The sequence below is a fragment of the Aquarana catesbeiana genome, linkage group LG08 (genome assembly GCF_042186555.1).
Source record: "Aquarana catesbeiana isolate 2022-GZ linkage group LG08, ASM4218655v1, whole genome shotgun sequence".
Taxonomy (NCBI): Eukaryota; Metazoa; Chordata; class Amphibia; order Anura; family Ranidae; genus Aquarana; species Aquarana catesbeiana.
In genome coordinates, this window is record NC_133331.1 from 138946730 (window position 1) to 138967153 (window position 20424).

General features: G+C 43.8%; 1 protein-coding gene across 4 annotated transcripts in view; it reads left to right on the forward strand.

Moving 5' to 3' along the window:
• Positions 1–18746, forward strand: part of MYPN (myopalladin) — a 290321-nt gene extending 271575 nt beyond the window's left edge. For 3 of the 4 annotated variants that reach the window (XM_073596444.1, XM_073596445.1, XM_073596446.1), the window contains 6 exons: positions 5662–5744; positions 6705–6831; positions 6927–7134; positions 13506–13671; positions 15275–15408; positions 17409–18745. In XM_073596444.1, coding sequence (XP_073452545.1) covers positions 5662–5744; positions 6705–6831; positions 6927–7134; positions 13506–13671; positions 15275–15408; positions 17409–17581 — 891 coding nt within the window. In that variant the 3' untranslated portion in view covers positions 17582–18745. Of the gene's footprint in view, positions 1–5661; positions 5745–6704; positions 6832–6926; positions 7135–13505; positions 13672–15274; positions 15409–17408 lie in introns of all 4 variants that reach the window. The other variant, XM_073596447.1, reaches the window with a different exon arrangement.
• The last annotated feature ends 1678 nt before the right edge of the window (positions 18747–20424 follow it).

Here is a 20424-nt window from a genome sequence, read left to right on the forward strand (position 1 = left end):
GGCCCATAATTGCCATCATAGTCGTCTTTGTGAAGAATGGCCACCATCTCCACCATCTCTTTAAAACTCATATTAGAGGCCTTAAATCTAGGCCTCATAGATTTCGCTGACGTTCCAGCCTCCGGGCTGTCTCCACTACCTGAGGTCGTCAACATTTCAGGTGTCTCCGCCATTCTTTAACTCCACTACGCGCCGTAACAAAAAATGGGCGGAGAACATGAGTTAAAATCGAACGTCAGGGGCGGGCGACGCAGGCGGAGTTTCACACATGCGTAGTGTATAAAGAGGGGCCTTGCGCACGTGTCGTACGTACGTTCTGTGCGTCGAATTAGGGGGCGGAGAATATGAGTTAATTTCGAACGTCAGGGGCGGGCGACGCAGGCGGAGTTTCACACATGCGTAGTGTATAAAGAGGGCCCTTGCGCACGTGTCGTACGTACGTTCTGTGCGTCGAATTAGGGGGCGGAGAATATGAGTTAATTTCGAACGTCAGGGGCGGGCGACGCAGGCGGAGTTTCACACATGCGTAGTGTATGAAGAGGGCCCTTGCGCACGTGTCGTACGTACGTTCTGTGCGTAGGTGATAGTGGACCAGGACGTTACAAAACGAAGGTAATTTTAAAGATATTTTTTTTGGGTTTTATGGTCATGACTTTGTAGCAAGCGGCCTATATGGCTTGATAGATTGATGAGGCCTACATAGGGAGAAGATGATGAGGGGTTAGCCGAAACCTATAATAAAAGTGTTTTTTGTCTTGTGACTTCATCTTTTCCAGATATAATGAATCCCCTATTTAAGGATCCAGAGTTCCTTACATCTTTTATTTCAAAATATCGAGAGATGAGGAATTTGTGGGAGGTGAAACACCCTCAGTATTATGCTAAGCATGTGAGGAAGTCAACGCTGGAGAGACTTCTGGCCTTTGTCCAGGCGACCATCCCGGAAGCAACAATGGAGACATTGCTCAAGAAAATTGGGGGCTTGAGGAACATGTATAAGAGGGAGCATAAGAAGATCCAGGAATCAAGGAGATCAGGAGCATCAGCAGATGATGTTTATGTACCCAGGCTGTGGTACTATAATCAACTACGTTTTCTGGATGACCAGAATGAAGCCAGGCCATCACTTTCAACCCTTCCCTCCACCCTTCCCTCCACCCCAGCAGAGGCTGATGAGGAGCAAGCTGGGTCTTCCATCCTGGATGAACCAGATATGACCATCTGGAGTCAGGTAAATTATTTTAACAAATATTTACTGTACTAATATTAATGATGTTAACTGGATGTTATAATTGTCTAAAATAATTTGGCACTCAAAATTGTGTATACATATCAATTGACAGTAGTGGCTAAATATGTTTGGCACCTGCTTGAAATAATTAGGGTGTCTGATTAGACTCTTTTATTAAAGAGAAGTATTCACATTGAATTTGCTATTCATGAGAAGCAAACTGTGTGTCATTGATGAACCCAAAAAAATATACTCAAACTATTGTCCTTTTTTTATACACAGGATGAGTCCATCCAGGAGGAATGTGGGGAAAGTGGCAGGCAGGAGGAGACCAGGCCCATGGACAGCCTGGAGGAGGCCGGATTCACCATCATCCTGGAGGAGGCTGGGCCCAGTGTCAGGCAGGAGGTGGCTGCTCCCAGTGAGGTGGCTGCTCCCAGTGAGGTGGCTGGGCCATGTGAGGTGGCTGGGCCAAGTGAGGTGGCTGGGCCAAGTGAGGTGGCTGGGCCCAGTAGGAGCCTGACCGAATCCCAAGTGCCTCCCCTCCACCTTCCCAAAAAAAGGGCCAGGAAGGGGATGGTCACACAGGACGCATCCCTGCGCCTCATGCAAGAGGCCACCCGTTTTTTAAGGAGCCCCCCCGAAGCGGAAGAATCCTATGGCTGCTACTTAGCCAGCAGGCTTCTTCAGATGAATAGGGAGCAGCGCCTCATTTGTGAGCGCCTATTTGGGGAAACAATCCATAAGGGGCTGCAGGGCACGCTAACACAAAACACCCAACTACATGAGGCAGCCCCCCCTCCTCCTCCTCCTCCTCCTCCTCCTCCTGCCACAACTGAAACACCAGAGCCACAGCCTCAAAAGAAGGCTACAGGGAAGGCTGCAGGGCAGCGTGGAGGAAAGGCTGCAGGGAAGAGAAGAAAATGATGACCTGGGTTCAGTCTGGTCTGACAGAAGACGCAGGCTGTTGTAGGACCACAGTCTGGGGACATCTAGATCATCTGCTGGTGCTGTTGATCTCTGGGATTCTTGGACCAGATTGTGCTCCCTCTTATATGGACTCCGCAAGATCCCAATTTTCTGGTACACCGACTTTTTCCAGCGTTGACTTCCTCTTTATTTTATTTTGACCATGAATAAATGGATCATTTTTTGAGTTTAGCAAAAGACTTTATGTTTTTTCTTTGAAATCATTGATTTTACACACAATGTTAAATTAACAAGGGACAACAATCTCATTGAGTTTGAAAAAAAACACACCAAAAATACATTACTAATGTTAATAATGTTCAAGTGGTAAGTCTTGAAAATCCAAAAATTTACGTAACCAAAAACGGTGCTTTGGGTTAACTTTATCTAAAAACTAAAAAATAATCACTATAAAAAAAAAAAATAATAATGGGTTCTTTGTGTTAACTTTACAAACCTAAAAAAAAAAAAGGGGAAAAAGTATTATTAGTATGGAAACATTGTTTTTAAAATGCATACTATATCATTCATGAGATCAAAGAGAAAAAGAATCCAGAAATCAGTTTGGGAGAACTCTGATTATGAACAGCAAAACACCTTCGTTCTTTATAGAGCCTTCGTAAAGAAGAAATAAAATGCGCTGCATTCAACGATCACAGATTTTGCAGCGTGATGAATGTGCTACCTACAATACGAACACTAGTTTTACTAGACCGAGTGCTTCCGTTTAGTTTTTGCTTATGAGCATGCGTCGTTTTTTTGTCCGTCGGACTAGCATACAGACGAGCGGACTTCGGGGTCCGTCGTAGTTACGACGTAAAGATTTGAAGCATGCTTCAAATCTAAAGTCCGTCGGATTTGAGGCTAAAAAAGTCCGTTGAAAGTCCGGAGAAGCCCACACACGATCGGATTACCAGCCAGCTTTAGTCCGTCAGCGTCCGTTGGACTTTTGTAGACGAAAAGTCCGACCGTGTGTACGCGGCATTAGTGTTTGATGACGGATCTCCCCACAAATCACTATCACTCAATTCTGCAAGTGATTATAATTTATTATCGCTGTTTTCTAGCTGATCTAAAAGCACTTTTGATGTAAAGGGACAGTTTTGGTTGCTATGGACAATCTCCAGTTTCCAGGCAGAAACAACATTTTTTATAATATAAAACTGCATGCAGGACACTGGACAGACCACTAGGGACAAAGAGGATGTGTAATTATTTGATACAGTATACTGTAATCTTACAGATTACAGTACTGTATCTATACTGTGTGTTTTACTTTTTGAATTTGGCGCCGAACTCCGTCCCCGTGTGTCGCAACGCTTGCAGGGAACAAAGCTTGGCACTGTGAATCGAGCGAGACACGGCGGCTCGCAGATCACAGCGGGGAGACATCACAGGATCCAGGGGACAAGGTAAGTAACCTCTACATGGATCCTGTATAGCATTTATAATTGTGACACAAGTCATATTGTAATTGAATGTTATTAAAAATGACTTTTCCTTTTCAATTTACAGCTCTATAATTTTTTTCATAATGCAATATGGCTACCTGGAGGTGTTCTGTACAAAGAATGTGTGTACAGAATGCCCCTCAGAAATGTAGTTTCCTGCTTGTGTGATTGGTCACTGATTTTCTCAGAAGTCTGCACTAAGATGCAAGCCAGATATCAGGCATCCCCTGCAACAAGAATGTCATTTTGTTGAGATACTCCCAATAGGAAATCACATCGAAAGGGATGTAGACACTGCAATTTTCCCCATTAGAGCCCCGCAGGTGCAGCAGCTGATTGATAATTATCAAACCACTCCCATTAGATTTTGTTACCACATGGACACAGACAAACACACGGGGATTTCTTCAGAATAAGAAAAGGTAGGAATCTGCAACAGAGTTTGTTAAAGTTCTTGCAATGTACATAGATCACCCAGAGGAGAATGTGTTTTTTCTCAACAAAAGTAGAGTTACTGTTTTAAAAAGTTTAAATATTTCCTGCAGATAGTTGCGGCTTCTAAATAAGTTTAGCTGTGTTTAATTGCATCAGAGTTTTCAGGCCTTTTTCCCAATACCCCATTCTTGGGGAATGTTAGAAACCAAGCACCTTGTCTTCCTTTTGGTGGGTAGTTTTCTGAGCAAAAGATAGAGCTGTGCATATGAAATGGAATACAGAACATAGCTGGCGTTTACTATTGTGTACCTGCTTGACAGAAGAAAACTGAGGGCCAGCTCTCACCATAGAAACGCAGTCTGGATGCGTTCCGAATGCTTTTTTGCATTCGTGTTTTTCATGTGTTTTTGATAACATTTTTTATGCCTTTTTGGTGCGTTCCAGTGCTTTTTTTTTCTCCCTCTTTTTTCTTTACCTTAAATAAGGACATGTGTGTTCCAGTGTGTTTTTGGTGCATTTAGGTGCAGTCCCTGCATTTTTAATGCATTTTACCGCGTTCCATTACAGTTTCATGCAGAAAAAATGCAGTATATTCTACTTTGTTTTATGGAACAAACAAAGAAACAAAGAATGCACAGAAACTGTTCACACTGGTGTGAACTATGCCATTGAAAACCATATAACCTACTATCCATGCATTTGTGATGCAGAAAAAAAACGCACTGGACTGCGTGTGGTGTGAACTGGCCCTGAGGCAGTTAGAGAGGGGTGACATCAACTGCTGCAGGTAATCAGTGGATCTGTTGGCAATGTCAACACAGGCACAGACAATCATGAGCTGCCTTTCCTTCTCCATGTACATAGGATGGAAAGTGGCTGCAAATACAACTGTTTGCAAACCCATTCCATTTAAAAAAGAAAAGGGGAAGTGTGTCATTTTCTGCTGCTAAACACACTGCAGCTATTTGCAGCTAAATGCAATGCATGTTTAATTGCAGATAGCTCTTAATAGCTACAGATAGTCAACGCTGGATGCATCACTTTCCCTCTTTTCCTAAACTCAGCTAAGCTGTGTGCAACTAAACATTGATAATCATTATGTATGAACAACATGATTACTTTGCATTGTGTGGATCCAGCAGCTTTTAGAAAACTCTTCTAAACATAGCAGAACTCTGGAATATAGACACCCTTGTGAATGTAGCCAGAGGGACACAAATCACAAGACACTATGGCCACAAGATGGCGCAGTTGTTGCTTGCAATGCCAGATATAGGCTGAATAATATATTTGGTCTTTGGATGCAATTTGCCATATAATACATGTTATTTTATATTGAACATACGGTTTGACTTTATTTTGGTAATTCATAAATAAAACTGGCAGCCTTCTGTCAGATCAGAACTATTCAACACCGATTTACTTAGTGTTTAAAGGGTGCCTACAGATGGACTGATAACTACCTAAGAATGATGCCCTTTCTTAAATGTCTTACTCAGTATTAAATCCAGCCTTAACACTTTCTTATGTTATACTTTACCATTGTTTTGATATAGATTATATTTTATTTTTCAGGGAAAAATCAGCTGCTCTGGACATTTACTTGTACAGTCGGCTCCACTACGTCCTCGTTCAATTCCTACTGTACTGGCCCACAGGTAATGTCTTTATTACATACTCCTGTCATTGGTTTTCACTTTTCATACTGACCTATTAAACTGGAATACTTGGGGTTCACAAGCATGGGGACTTACATATTACCTGTGTAGCTTGTGCTACTATTCCCAAATGGGCACCCAAAGCATGAGGACCCATTAGGGGTTCTATAAAGGAATGCACAGAAAGCACGTTGGAGGCACAGACATAAGGACTGGAAGGAAAACATACTCTCTATCTACTGCTGGTCATCAGTGTTCAGCAATCTGTAGATTAGCCAATCTGAAAGTCAGTATCCACATCTCAAAGTAAGGAGGGTTAGAACCTTGTCAGTGGTTTTTGTTGTGTCAACGTTATGCAGAGAACAGATGGAGGACTTTGCAGGCTTGGCTCTATCTCCTGTATTTTATGAATAAAACCAAAAATGCAAGTGCAATGTGAAGTAATTAGAGCAGGGGTGTCAAACCTAATTTAGTCGCAGGCCGCATCATCAATATGGTTGCCCTTAATGGGCTGGTTGTATCTGTAAGACTATATAAATTCACTCCTTGTGCTGCTGCAGGGGCAAAGCTGGGAAGCAGAAAGTGCAGGGTCTGGAGGAGGACCAGAGGAGGGCTGATGTCAACTGCTGGAGTCTGCTGAATGCTGAGACCAGGGGAGGCAGGGGGACAAGGGGGTGCTGCAGATGCAGCTGCACAGAGAACACAGGATCTGTAGAAGGATCTGTCCTTCTCACTGCTGCCTCCTGCCGAGGCAAGGTGTGCAGAGATGAGGGGGATGCTGCAGCTGCAGCAGAGGTGCGTTTGACACATCTGAATTATAGCAATGAGAGCATAACCACTGTACATTATAAATAGGGCCCAAAGTGGTCAAAGAAACTCTACACACTTATCTAACAAAATTTGTATCTTGTTATCAATGAATGCATCTTTTTTTATTAAGATTGCATATCCCTTGTGTAGGGTGAGGCCACGTCAGACAGAAGTGGAAAGTGAAGCTGTACAGGAAAGATTCTTCCGGCCATACTTTCTACAAGCTCCTGGAGATATGGTGGCACATGAAGGGCGGTTATGCAGGTTAGACTGCAAGGTAAGAAATATAGAGGTCTACTTAATGGTATTCTATTAAATGTCCTTCCTATACTAATTAAATGAAAGAAATTGCAAAATGATTTGTTTTAACAGGTGAGTGGTCTACCGCCACCAGACATTATGTGGCTTCTTAATGGAATACCCGTCTCACCAGATGCCACTCACAAAATGCTGGTCAGAGAGAATGGAATTCACTCACTTCTCATCGATCCTCTGTCACAAGCTGATGGTGGGACATACACCTGCATTGCCACTAATAAGACAGGACAAAACTCATTCAGCTTAGAGCTGAGTGTGATGGGTAAGATTGCATGTGATATGTTATTTTATACCTAGAGTGAACAGTAGACAAGCACTGGAAGGCATTACCGGTCACTTGCTGAAAAAAAAATTAAAGTTACGCTTACCGGTAACGTCTTTTCCAGTAGTCTTTCAGGACAGCCACATTGAGAGACCTTGGCTCCTCCTCTTCCTGGGAAACACTGCGCCAGCCCCCATAAATTTTCACCTCCCCCTGCCAGCCTCAGTTTTTTCTAGAGCACCTCCGGTTAGCTGGGGAGACACAAGCACACATTAATAACATACTATCACATATTACTATTGTGCCCTTTCTTAGGTCTTCCTCAAGACCCCCCAAAACCTCGGGTGGGTACTAGGGCTGTCCTGAAAGACTACTGGAAAAGACATTACCGGTAAGCGTAACTTTAATTTTCCCTTCCCGTCTTTCAGGACAGCCACATTGAGAGGATAGACGAGCACTTACCACTTAGGGTGGGACAACAGCTTGCAATACTTTTCGCCCAAAGGATTGCTCACTTGCTGACACCAGATCCACTCTGTAGTGTTTCACAAAAGTAGTGAAACTAGACCATACGGCTGCTTTGCAAATCTGCTCTGGCGTTGCTCCAGCTCTTTCCGCCTGTGAAGACACCATAGCTCTGTTAGAGTGTGCTTTAATTCCCATGGGGGCCTCTCTACCCGCTAGCCTGTAGGCCTGACTAATAGCTATTCTGAGCCACCTGGCAATGGTGCGTCTAGATGCCTTCTGTCTCTTTCTTGCTCCGCAAAAAGAAATAAAGAGAGAGTCTGACTTTCTAAAATTCCTTGTCAGCTCCAAATAACGCAGGATACATCTCCTGACGTCTAAAGTGTGAAACCTGAATTCCCTTTCACTTGAGGGATTAGGACAAAAAGTTGGCAAAGTTACCTCTTGGCTTCTATGGTATTTTGAAGCCACCTTCGGTAGAAAAGCCGGGTCAGTCTTAAAAACGACTCTATCCGGAAATACAACACAAAAGGGGGGTCTAATTGAAAGAGCCTCTATTTCACTGATCCTCCTGGCTGTGGTTACAGCCACCAAAAAAACAGCTTTATATGTTAGGTCCTTTAGAGTACACTCCTCTAAAGGTTCGAACGGGGGTTCAGTCAGAACCTGCAAGACCAGGGAAAGATCCCACTTAGGGAAGGAAGGACCCTGCACTGGTCTTTGTCTTGCCAAGGCTCTGAAAAACCTGACCACCCAGGCGTTGGTGGCCAGGGATTTCTCAAGATATGTGTTAAGTGCTGAAACCTGGCTCTTAAGGGTACTGATGGCTAACCCCTTAACAGCCCCGCACTGCAGAAACTCCAGGACTGCTATAGGGCTCTGCACCTTAAAGGAGTTTTCTAGGCACCAAGCCTTAAAACGCCCCCAAACCTTTCGGTAGATTTGGCGCGTCTCCTCCTTCTTACTATCGAGGAGGGTGGCTACCAGTTGATCTGAAAAGCCCTTGCTTCTTAGAATCTCTTCTTCAGAAGGCAAGCGGCTAAGTTCCAGCGGGCTACCTGGGGGCAGAGAACAGGGCCCTGCGACAGGAGATCCTTCCTGGACGGAAGGAGCCAGGGCGGTTCCGCCGCATACTGACCGAGAATCGAGAACCACGCTCTCTTGGGCCAGTACGGAGCCACTAAAATTAGTGTGGTGTTTTCTACCTGGAATTTCCTTAGAACTGCTGGCAGAAGCACCGGGGGTGGGAAGGCGTAGCAAACTCTGAAGTGCCAACTTTGTGTCAGAGCGTCTACTCCTAACGCGTTCTCCCATCTGCTGAGAGAAAAGAAGTATGGGGACTTTGTATTGCTTCCTGAGGCAAATAGGTCTACCTCTGGGAGGCCCCATCTCCTGACTATGAGGTCGAACACCTCCTGATTGAGTACCCAGTCCGCCTCTCTCAGCTGTGTTCAGCTGAGAAAATCGGCCACTACATTCTCCTTCCCCTTTAAGTACACTGCTGAAAGGGACAGAGCATTGGCCTCTGCCCAGCCAAGAACCTCTGTGGCTAGGCTTAACGCTTCTCGTGCCACCTTGCTTGTTTATATAAGCAATGACCGAAGAGTTGTTGGACCATACCTGGATATGTTGTCCCAGTAGGTCTTCCCTGAAAGCTGTGAGTGCCAGTCCTACTGCTTTTAGTTCTTTCCAGTTGGAGGACCTTTTGAGCTCCTCTTCCTTCCATGTCCCCTGCGCCAACTGAGATCCCAGATGTGCCCCCCAGCCTCTGCCACTTGCATCCGTAGTAATCACTCTGGAGACTGGAATGATCCACAGGCGCCCCTGAGACAGATTTATCTGCTTCCTCCACCACCAGAGGGACCTTTTGACCCGAGGAGGGATAGAAAGCAGCGTGTCTAAAGACTCCTGGCTGTGGTCCCACACCTTTAGAATCAGTGCCTGCAGGGGACGGAAGTGAATGCCTGCCCACTGGACTGCCGGGATGGCAGAAGTCAGCAGGCCAAGGGTTGACATAGCCACCCGTATTGTTACCTGCTGACTGCTCTGAAGGCATGCTACTGCTTGATCTAGCTTCAGAATTTTTTCTGGTGGGAGAAAAACTCTTAGCCGAGTAGAATCCAGCAGGTATCCCAGATAGGAAATCTGTTGAGCTGGAATAAGGCTGGACTTTTCCAGATTTAGCAGCCATCCTAGCTCTTTCAGGGTTGTCTTTGTGAGTTCCAAATCCCTGATTAGTTGTTCTGAGGATGGTGCGAAGAGAAGAAGATCGTCTAGGTAGGCAATAATTGATACCCCCCTGATTCGCAAAAAAGCCATGGCCTCCGCCATGACTTTCGTAAATACTCGGGTTGACGAGGATAGGCCAAATCGCAGCGCCTGAAACTGCAGGTGAATAGTTTCGTCTTCCACCTTTACTGCCAGGCGTAGGAATTTTTGAAAGGCCTCCGCAGTGGGGATGTGGAGGTAAGCGTCCTTCAAATCTAGCGACACCATGTAACAGTCCTGGGGAAGTAACGCCCTGACAGTGAATATTGATTCCATCCGGAATCTTTTGTAAACAATCACTTTGTTCAGAGGTTTCAGGTTTAGAATTAACCTGTAACTCCCCGAAGGCTTTCTCACCACGAAAACGTGTGAATAAAAGCCTGTCCCTTCTTCTTCCTTTGGAACTCTGCACACCACATTTTGATGTTCTAGTTCCTTTAATGCCCCTAGGAGGGCCTCTGCTTTTGCCAAACACTTGGGGAGAAGCGTTATTAAGCTTCGACGTGGAGGGGGCTTTGTAAATTCCAGACAATACCCCCTTCGTATGATCCCCAGTATAAAATGATTGGGGGAGATTACTTCCCATTGTGGAAGGAAGGCTCCCAATCTTCCCCCCACTGTGACCCCTGAGTCACTGGGTCTTATTGGGCTGTTCAGGAGGGCGAAAAATCGCACCTCCTTTGCCCTTACCCCTTTGGTTCCAAGTCTTTTTCTCCTGTGACTTGGGAGGCCTTCTCTTTTGTGGACGAAACCCCTTCCTGGGTTGATTTGGGGATTTTCGTTTAACTGGGAATGCTTTCTTTTTATCGGCGGTACGGTCTAATACTGTCTCTAGACCTGGGCCGATGAGCAGATCACCGGTCAGCGGAATGCCACACAGCTTGACCTTTGATGCATTGTCGCCTGGCCACGTTTTGAGCCAGAGAGCTCTTCTGGCTGAGTTGGCAAGTGCCGCAGTCTTGGCTGACATGCGCACTGACTCTGCCGAAGCATCCGCTATGTATGCTACGCCTCTCAGTATAGTTGGAAAGGACGCTAAAATAGTCTCCTTAGCCGTACCTGCCTCAATATGAGCCTGGATTTGCGTAAGCCAGTGCTCGAGGTTTCGGGCCACCACCGTGACTGCCATCTCTGGTTTCAGATTACCTAGAGTTGATTCCCAGGTCTTTTTTAACAGGGAATCTATTCTCTTGTCCATGGTATCTGTCAGAGCTCCCAGATCCTCGAAGGCCAGATCTGTGTGTCTGGACACCTGCGAGAATGCTGCGCCCAATCTGGGGTTTTTGTTCCAGATTGAGGCAGGATCGTCCGAAAAAGGGAATCTTCTTTTTAGGGCCCCAGAAAAGAAGGGTTTTCGTTCGGGATCCTGCCATTCTTTCTTGACCGTTTCTACTAGGACCTCATGAACAGGAAATACCTTTCTTTTCTGTTCTTTCAAGCCCCTATACATTTGGTCATGGAGAGATAGGGTCTTTTTATCCTCCTGGATACCCAGGGTAGTGTGGATAGCCCCTAAGAGGTCCTCTACCTCATCAAGGGACAACTTGTACCTTGAGGGCTTCCTGCACTCCCCCTCCCTACTCTCCTCCTCCGAGTCGTCCTGAGACCCGGAGGTAGCACTGTCAGGTTCCTCCCTTGCTTCCTCTCTGGAAGTGCCTGCCACTTCAGCTGAGGTGGCGGTCCCTGGTTGGGAAGATGCAGAGTCCTGTGCTAAACATGGGATTGTATTCTGCGATGCAGGTGAGGGTTTAAGGGGAACCTGTAACCCTTCAAACAGGGTCTTAAATGATTGGAAGGTTGAAGATAATTCCTTAACTGATGCTGCTAACCCTGACTCCTGTTCAGAAGTTCTTTTGTCAACAAGAGCATCTATACAGTTTTTACATAAGACCTTTTTCCAAGCCTCCCCCAGGGTGTCCCTACAGGAGGCACACTTTCTCTTAGAGCTATGTGGGGGCTTTTTCTCAGAAGATTTCTGATAAACATAGAAAAAACCAAATACCAATCAATATCCCCACACAGCCTGACACAGCAATACAATCCTGGGGAGATTCAAGTCCCTCCTTTAAAACTGAGGGACCTGGTCTAACCCCCCTCTGCCCACCTAGAGGGGTTTCTTTCCCCCCCCCCATACAGGAACCCTAAGGGGGGAGGGAAAGCCTAGGTAGAGGGGGAACCCTTCCCCAGGGTACCTTTACCTTAGGCTGGCTGGAGCTGGCATCGCTGAGCGCCGTCTGAGCATCTGCTTCCGACATGCTGGTGGGCGGCCTGTGGAGTCTTCACACTGCCTGTGCAGTGAACAAACTCCTCTCCAGCCTGTGCCCGGCCCTCTATCAGCACCGCACGACCTGGAACCGGAAGCCGCAGGTCAAAGGACACACTTCCGCCCCCCCGCCGGAAATGACGTCACCCGCCGTCCGGCCCGCTCGGCTCCACTGCGGCCTGTACCCTGTACAGGGGGGACAGAGATGTATCCTGCTAACAGCCCTGTGGCTGTGAAAGAGGGCCCCCCCAGACTTCCACCAGCGCTCGGTGAAGTGGAGGAGGCGGACGAGATGCGGCCGGTATGTAGCCTGCCGCTGACCCAGAGACCCCTGTCTCTTTAGTTAGGGATTTTAGTAATATAGCCCCCAGTCTCCCCGACTGCTTTAGGCCTGGTTCCAGACGCAGTGTCTCCCCACCGGGGGAAACACAAACAACTGAGGCTGGCAGGGGGAGGTGAAAATTTATGGGGGCTGGCGCAGTGTTTCCCAGGAAGAGGAGGAGCCAAGGTCTCTCAATGTGGCTGTCCTGAAAGACGGGAAGGGAAAAATCATTGATAACTGCAGGTGAAATTTTAACCACAGCATTAAATAGAATTCAGTAATTGTGGCTTGTGTCTGTGCACTATTTGAAATCAGTACTGTAAGCACAGACAGACCTTTAGTCTTACTGATAATTATCCTGAGATTTGTATCTCCTAGGACAGGTCAGAGCATCATGTTCTACAATATTACTTAAAATGAAAGTGGCACTGCCACTTTTCCCATTAAATGACAGTGCCCGTGTACAGGCACCAGGAACCTCACCCACCTATTGATATTGACCTCTTCAGTGTTTTCCCCACAGTTCTCTCCTCTGCCATAACCACCACCAAAATACCCGATGTTGGTTGGTGTCAGGTGACATCACCCCATCTTGACATGTAACAGTAACTAGGCCTAGCTATTGACTGCTAGGCTTGAGTACTGCACCATGAGGGGAGGTCACTGGCCCCCACATGCCAGGAAGCACTTCATTTTTTCTGGCTGGGACAAAAGTAGTGGCTGGAGAGGAGGGTATCAGAGGCTCAGGGGAAAATGGCAGTGTTTCTTTAAGTAGTGTTAGCATTATATTAGGTTTCAGTACCGGGATTTTAACACCGGTAGTTTTTGGCACAGTGCTTCCAAATACTGCAAGTGATGGCCTTCCCTATGGCTTTGTATTACAAAATGGCTTGTGTACAATTTTATATTATAGATTAGATTTATTTTACAAGTATGAAAATAAATTTTTTTCTGTAAAGCGATTCATTTCTGAAATACTAGATGTAGATTTTCGTTCTGTTTTTAAAAATTCACCTATTTATCCTTCCTACATTTTTCCCAATTTTGTTTCAGCAAAGGAAGTGCAGAGACCACCTGTGTTTTTGGAGAAGCTGCAGAACTCTGGGGTACCAGAGGGTCATCCAGTTAGATTGGAGAGTCGAGTTATTGGGATGCCTCCTCCAGTTTTCTACTGGAAGAAAGACAATGAAACCATTCCAGCCCACAAACCTAGGATAAGGTATGTACTGACACTGTTCATTATCATGGATTGTCTGTGTTAACTAGGCTGTTGTGTTATTACAATATACTTATGTAATAACGTCTTTGGGATTAACACAGAAATTCATATAAGGATGTTTGTCCAACTAGCAGTTGATCATTTTTACAAGTGATTGTTTCATAATTATATAGCCCAATATATCTTTAGCATGCATGCTATGAATGAAAGATAATTTTCTGACACCAATAAGTCATGAGTGCCTGGAAACCATTACAAAAACAACAATAGATCGGCTAAAATATTCCTTGATGGCCAATCAACTTTTTGCCTCAGGAAAAATCACTAAAGTCATCCATACATCGATTGAAATTTTTTCTGGTTCAGCAGGGACCGCCTGAATTTTAATCCATGTATGGGCAAGTTGGTTGTATAGAAGTTGCTCTACCAATCAAATTCTGTACAACCGCCCTATTGGAATATTTTCACTCGATCAGCACTACTGACTATAGCAGGCAGCACTGCTTAGTGTATTTCAATGGTGAAGTTTCCCCACTGTCAGAACACAATCGTACAGGGGGAGGATTCCTTCAACCACCAAAAATAGGTGGATGGGGTAATCAAATCCTTTTTGTTTTTGTGCAACCCACTGGTTGACCAAAAAAAAAATTACTAATGTATGGCTGCTTAAGGGTGTGCTTGAAACATTGTACATGATAACTTTTAGTCAGATCTTCTTATTTCTAAGGGGGGTATACTTTGCTTCTAAATGCTGTTTTGAAATTAGATGCTCTGTTCACTTTCATTGTGTATAATACTACAACAGACCTCTGTTTTATTACAGTAATACCTCGGATTGCAAGTAACGCGGTTAATGAGCGTTTCTCAATACGCGCTATTATTTTTTAAAAATCCTGACTCGGTTTGCAAGCATTGTCTCGCAAAACGAGCAGGATTCAAGCCTTTGCGGTGTGCAGTAACGCATTTGGCCAGAGGTGCGGCGGCGCGGATGACACTTGGAGCTGCCTAGATGCACTCGGAGCCACCCGGAAACACTCAGTTCCCGAGTGTTTCCGAGCCTCTCCGAATTTTTTCCGAGTGCATCCGAGCGGTTTCCGAGTGTCTCTGGCCCCCCCCTCCACCTCTGGCCACATGCGGTACTGCATACAATAGAAGTCACTGTGGAACAAATTATGTGAGTTTACATTGACCTCTATGGGGAAACTTGTTTTGATATATGAGTGCTTTGGATTACAAGCATTCTTCTGGAACGAATTATGCTCGTAATCCAAGGTACCACTATACTTCCATATAATGTGTGATCAAATTAATGCTCAAGAGAGATATTGTGATTTGGATCTATTTTTCCTGAGATTTCTTGTTATCGTGGCTGGGGATCAGAAGATAATTATAATTCACTCAGTATCCTCCTGACTAAAAGGTGTAAAACTTTAGCTGACAATACTGAGGTCCTGTTCTACATGGTCTGATAAATATTATTCATCAGGATTATGGCATATAATGGGAATTGTAAATGCCAAGCTATATTTGCCCCGTATTTATATGTCACATTTGATTTTCCAAATTGTGAGAAAGATATGTGCTGTTTTTGTCCATTTTGCAGTATGCACCAGGATGCCACGGGGTATGTGTGCCTTCTCATCCAGCCAGCTAAAAAAGAGGACGCAGGGTGGTATACATTGTCAGCAAAGAATGAAGCAGGGATTGTGTCCTGTACTGCTAGACTTGACATATACGGTAGGTTTAAGTGCATTCTAATATATGAAAAAACAAAGACTATTACTAAGGTATATTAGCAAACATGCAGTATTTCTTTGGACTGGTAAAAATGTACAAAAGAGACATGCATGTTATCTGATAGTGTATTATAAGAGAAGCATGTTACCAAGAAGAGTGATATGGGAACTGTACATAAACACAGAGAGTTGTATGATAGATGCACATTATGTTAGATATTTCCATAAAAGCTGAATAGAGAGAAGGGATTCAGTGAGGTCTGGTGCTCTAGAGATACCTAGTGCATTCATATGTACTACTCTATCATTTATTGAAACAGAGCAAAGGAGACATTGAGACTGCTTTACTAATGGAGTTGAGAATCTTAAATGAACAATTTGTGTGAATATTCATTACAAATATCCAATAATGTGAAAAGCAAATTCCTGTTTATTTGAAATACCAAATCATGGGTAGATGCTTTTCACACACAGATAATTGAATTGAAAATGTACACAATTTTTCTGAGAAGGTTCCAAATATCTCTAGCCTTTTTATATCTTTCAGCTATCCACTGCAGATTTGACAGCCTATTGGGGACCAGTATTCGGGTTCATGTAGAGACTTCCTATGTCTTTCACTGTGAGGAGATGTTATCAGAATGTTCCTCTTACTCAGGAGATGGAAGGGCTTAAAACCCAGTCCCAGCCAACGTATTTTAGTTTTTTAGTTTAGTTTTTCTATATAAAGCCGTGTGGATGGGTTCGAACAGGGTTCTCCAAACTTTCTAAACAAAGGACCAGATTACTGTCCTTCAAGCTTTAGGAGGGGTTGTAGCTAGAGGAAGAAGAAAGTGTCCTGAAGTCAATGTGAATAAACAATGCCCTGTCATTGGTATTAGGAGGGATAATATTGCTCCTTCATTGGTATCAGTGGAAGGAATAGTGCCCCTTCGTTGATGTCAATGGGAGGAATAGTGCCCCATCCTTGGTGTCAGTGGGAGGACTAGTGCCCAATCACTGGTGACAGTGGGAGAACTAGTGCCCCATCATTGGTGTCAGTGGGAGCACCAGTGCCCCGTTATTGGTGTCAGTGGGAGGACTAGTGCCCCATTATTGGTGTCAGTGAGAGGAATTGTGCCCCATCACTGGTGTCAGTGGGAAGAATAGTGCCCCATCATTGGTGTCAGTGACAGGAATAGTGCCCCATCATTGGTGTCAGTGGAAGGAATAGTGCCCCATCATTAGTGTTAGTGGAAGTAACAGTGCCCCATCATTGGTGTCAGTGGAAGGAATAGTGCTCCATCATTGAAATCAAAGGGAGGAATAGTGCCCTATCACTTCTGTCAATGGGGGAATAGCGACCTATTGTTGGTGTCAGTGAGAGGACTAGTGCCCCGTTGTCTGTGTTTATGTCAGGAACTAATCCCTACTATTGCTAACAGTGGGGGGGAATAATGCCCCAAGGGCCAGATAAAAGCAAGCAAAGGGCCACAGTATGGAGGCCACTGGGTTAGAACCTCTGTTTTTATTGCTGTGCCCCCTTTGGAGAGATTTACTTTCATTTACTTTCCCCTTTATTACAAGAAAATTAAATGATGGGATGGATATCTCTAATGGGGACAGAGACAGCAGCAAAAACAAAATTATTAAGTAGGTTGAGGGCAGGTTAGAAAATCAGGTTTATATTGCTCTCTGAGTCTTCCTTTCCTGGTGACACCAGGACCCTCTTATTTCTTGTACACTGGAGAAGCGAGAGAATGAGGACACAAACTTCAATACAAATTTAACAAGGTGTTCTATATTTTACTCACTCTACCAAAAACTCAAAGCAAACTTTTTGCTAAAGGTGTGCCTAAAAATATATATAAGAAAACTGTGTGTTGCAGAATGTATTGACACCTTCACCCTTCCACACTGTCAGATTCTGTGGGACCATAGCCTAACAATATGTATTGCTGTTTGTAATGACTAGTGTATTTAAATTGACAGTATTACTGTATTTTCCATAACTTTTTGCAGCTCAGTGGCACCAGCAGATTCCTCATTCAATTAAAAAAATACGACCTCCTTCAAACCGTTACTCAACATTCTCCATGCCAAACCTGGATATTCTGAATTCGTACCCAACCGCAGAAACCCCGCTGAGATTTATGTCTCCAGTCCGTGATGTGATAGAGAGCGATGAGCTGTGAATTCAGCTGGCTACAGTAACACTAAAACTGTGAAGAAAATTACGGCGGAAAGTTTACAAAAGTCAATTTTTCTATTTTTTTAAAATATGGTTTTACTTTATTGCCCGTTTTAAACAGCCTAAAAAGTATTTAAACGTTTAACCTTATTGGGGCTTATAGGCACCATTGTTCACCCATATAGAAATGAATTTATCTTTTCTACAAGCTAGGCGCACCAGAAATATACAGAGATTTGTGTCACTGTGTCACTGACAGTGGGATCTGTTTTAACATGGTAATGCTGTGTATTTACCTTATTTAATTATTTATGTTATTAGGCAGAATAAAGATCAATAGATGTTCTATTAATATGAAGATGTGTATCATTTGTATTTAACAGATATTTACATTGTTCTTGTAGTGAGGCTTACACTGTAGATGCTTTGAGTTAACCGTGCCATCTCCCACTATTTAAGTCCTGGAAAGTTTGTCCATAATAAAATGGAAAAACAGATGTATTGTGAAATAAAGCGGCAACATACTGCATATTTTTAGACTTGTTTTATCATCAGTTGTTGTTTTGTCACGTTTTTGGGTTGTGTTCGATATGTGCAAAGAGAGATCACATAAATACTTAAAAGTATAACATTTATTTAAAGTAATGACATATACAGATAAAGATAAAGAAAATATAACAAGAATACTTAACTAAAGGTGCTTTTTACCGCCATGGAGTCTCATTTGCTGTTTCGCAACATGGCACAGGTGACCAGGACCAGACACTTGCCTCATGGCCGTTCTGGGTGAGACTAGCCTCTTATAGGATTTGGCTGTGGTAATATAGAACCTGAAAATACCTCCTCCAGCTAATTCCCTTGGCAATATGACCCCTCAAGAACTTGACCCGTTAACAATACTATTCCTTTGGTGAAAGTTATACATATGTCCTTATATGGCTCCTTGACCAGGATGTGGAGGCCTAGAATTCATTAGTGAGCCACAATATGAACCAATAGTAATATAAAATATACAGTTTCCACACCACTCCACCCCCTGGCTCACAAATATCATATAATGCCTCCAACTGTACATAAAGGCAAGATGTCAGCAATGGAAGGAAAGCACCCAATGATTGTAAACAAAAAATAATTCTCCCACCCCCGGTTTACCTTGCATGAAGGATGGGGAATCTAAAGTGTATCTACTCTAAAATGTAGATACAGTGCCTTGCAAAAGTATTCACCCCTTTGGCTTTTTACAGATTTTGTTACATACCAGTCTTTAGGTCAATGTTTTTTTAATCTGAATTATATGTGATGGATCAGAACACAATAGTCTAAGTTGGTGAAGTAAATGTAGAAAAATATGTACATAAAAACTATTTTTCAGAAATAAAAAAACTGATAATTGGCATGTGCGTATGTATTCACCCCCTTTGTTATGAAGCCTATAAAAATCTCTGGTGCAACCAATTACCTTCAGAAGTCACATAATTAGTGAAAGGATGTCCACCAGTGTACAATCTAAGTGTCACATGATCTGTCATTACATATACACACCTAACCAAACACTGCCATGAAGACCAAGGAACTCTCCAAACAAGTAAGGGGCAATGTTGTTGAGAAGTACAAGTCAGGGTTAGGTTATAAAAAAATATCCAAATCTTTGATGATCCCTAGGAGGACCATCAAATCTATCATACCCAAATGGAAAGTACATGGCACAACAGCAAACCTGCCAAGAGACGGCCGCACACCAAAACTCATGGACTGGGCAAGGAGGGTATTAATCAGAGAGGCAGCACAGAGACCTAAGGTAACCCTGGAGGAGCTGCAGAGTTCCACAGCAGAGACTGGAGTATCTGTACATAGGACAACAATAAGCCAACAATAAACCAACTCCATAGAGTTGGGCTTTATGACAGAGTGGCCAGAAGAAAGCCATTACTTTCAGCAAAAAACAAAATGGCACGTTTTGAGTTTGCAAAAAGGCATGTGGGAGACTCTCAAAATGTCTGGAGGAAGGTGCTCTGGTCTGATGAGACTAAAATTGAACTTTTTGGCTTCAGAGAAAACGCTATGTCTGGCGCAAACCCAACATATCACATCACCCAAAGAACACCATGTTTTTCAGCAGTCGGGACTGGGAAACTGGTCATAGTTGAGGGAAAGATGGATGGTGCTGAATACAGGGATATTCTTGAGAAAAACCTGTACCACTCTGTGTGTGATTTGAGACTAAGACGGAGGTTCACCTTCCAGCAGGACAATGACCCCAAAACACTGCTAAAGCAACACTTGAGTGGTTTAATGGGAAACATGTAAATGTGTTGGAATGGCCTAGTCAAAGCCCAGACCTCAATCCAATAGAAAATCTGTGGTCAGACTTAAAGATTGCTGTTCACAAGCGCAAACCATCCAACTTGAAGGAGCTGGAGCAATTTTGCAAAGAGAAATGGGCAAAAATCCCAGTGGTAAGATGTGGCAAGCTCATAGAGACTTATCCAAAGCGACTTGGAGCTGTGATAGCCGCAAAAGGTGGCTCTACAAAGTATTGACTTTAGGGGGGAGAATAGTTATGCACATTGACTTTTTCTGTTATTTTGTCCTATTTGTTTGCTTCACAATAAAAAAAAAAAAACATCTTCAAAGTCGTGGGCAAGTTCTGTAAATTAAATGATGCAAATCTTCAAACAATCCATGTAAATTCCAGGTTGTGAGGCAAAAAAACACGAAAAATGCCAAGGGGGTGAATACTTTGCAAGGCACTGTACCTATTTTCCTTTCCATGTCTGATTTACCTGCGCAGAGAATCTCATTCGGCTATGTTAGGGCTGAAAAATATAAAAAAATATTTAAAAAAAG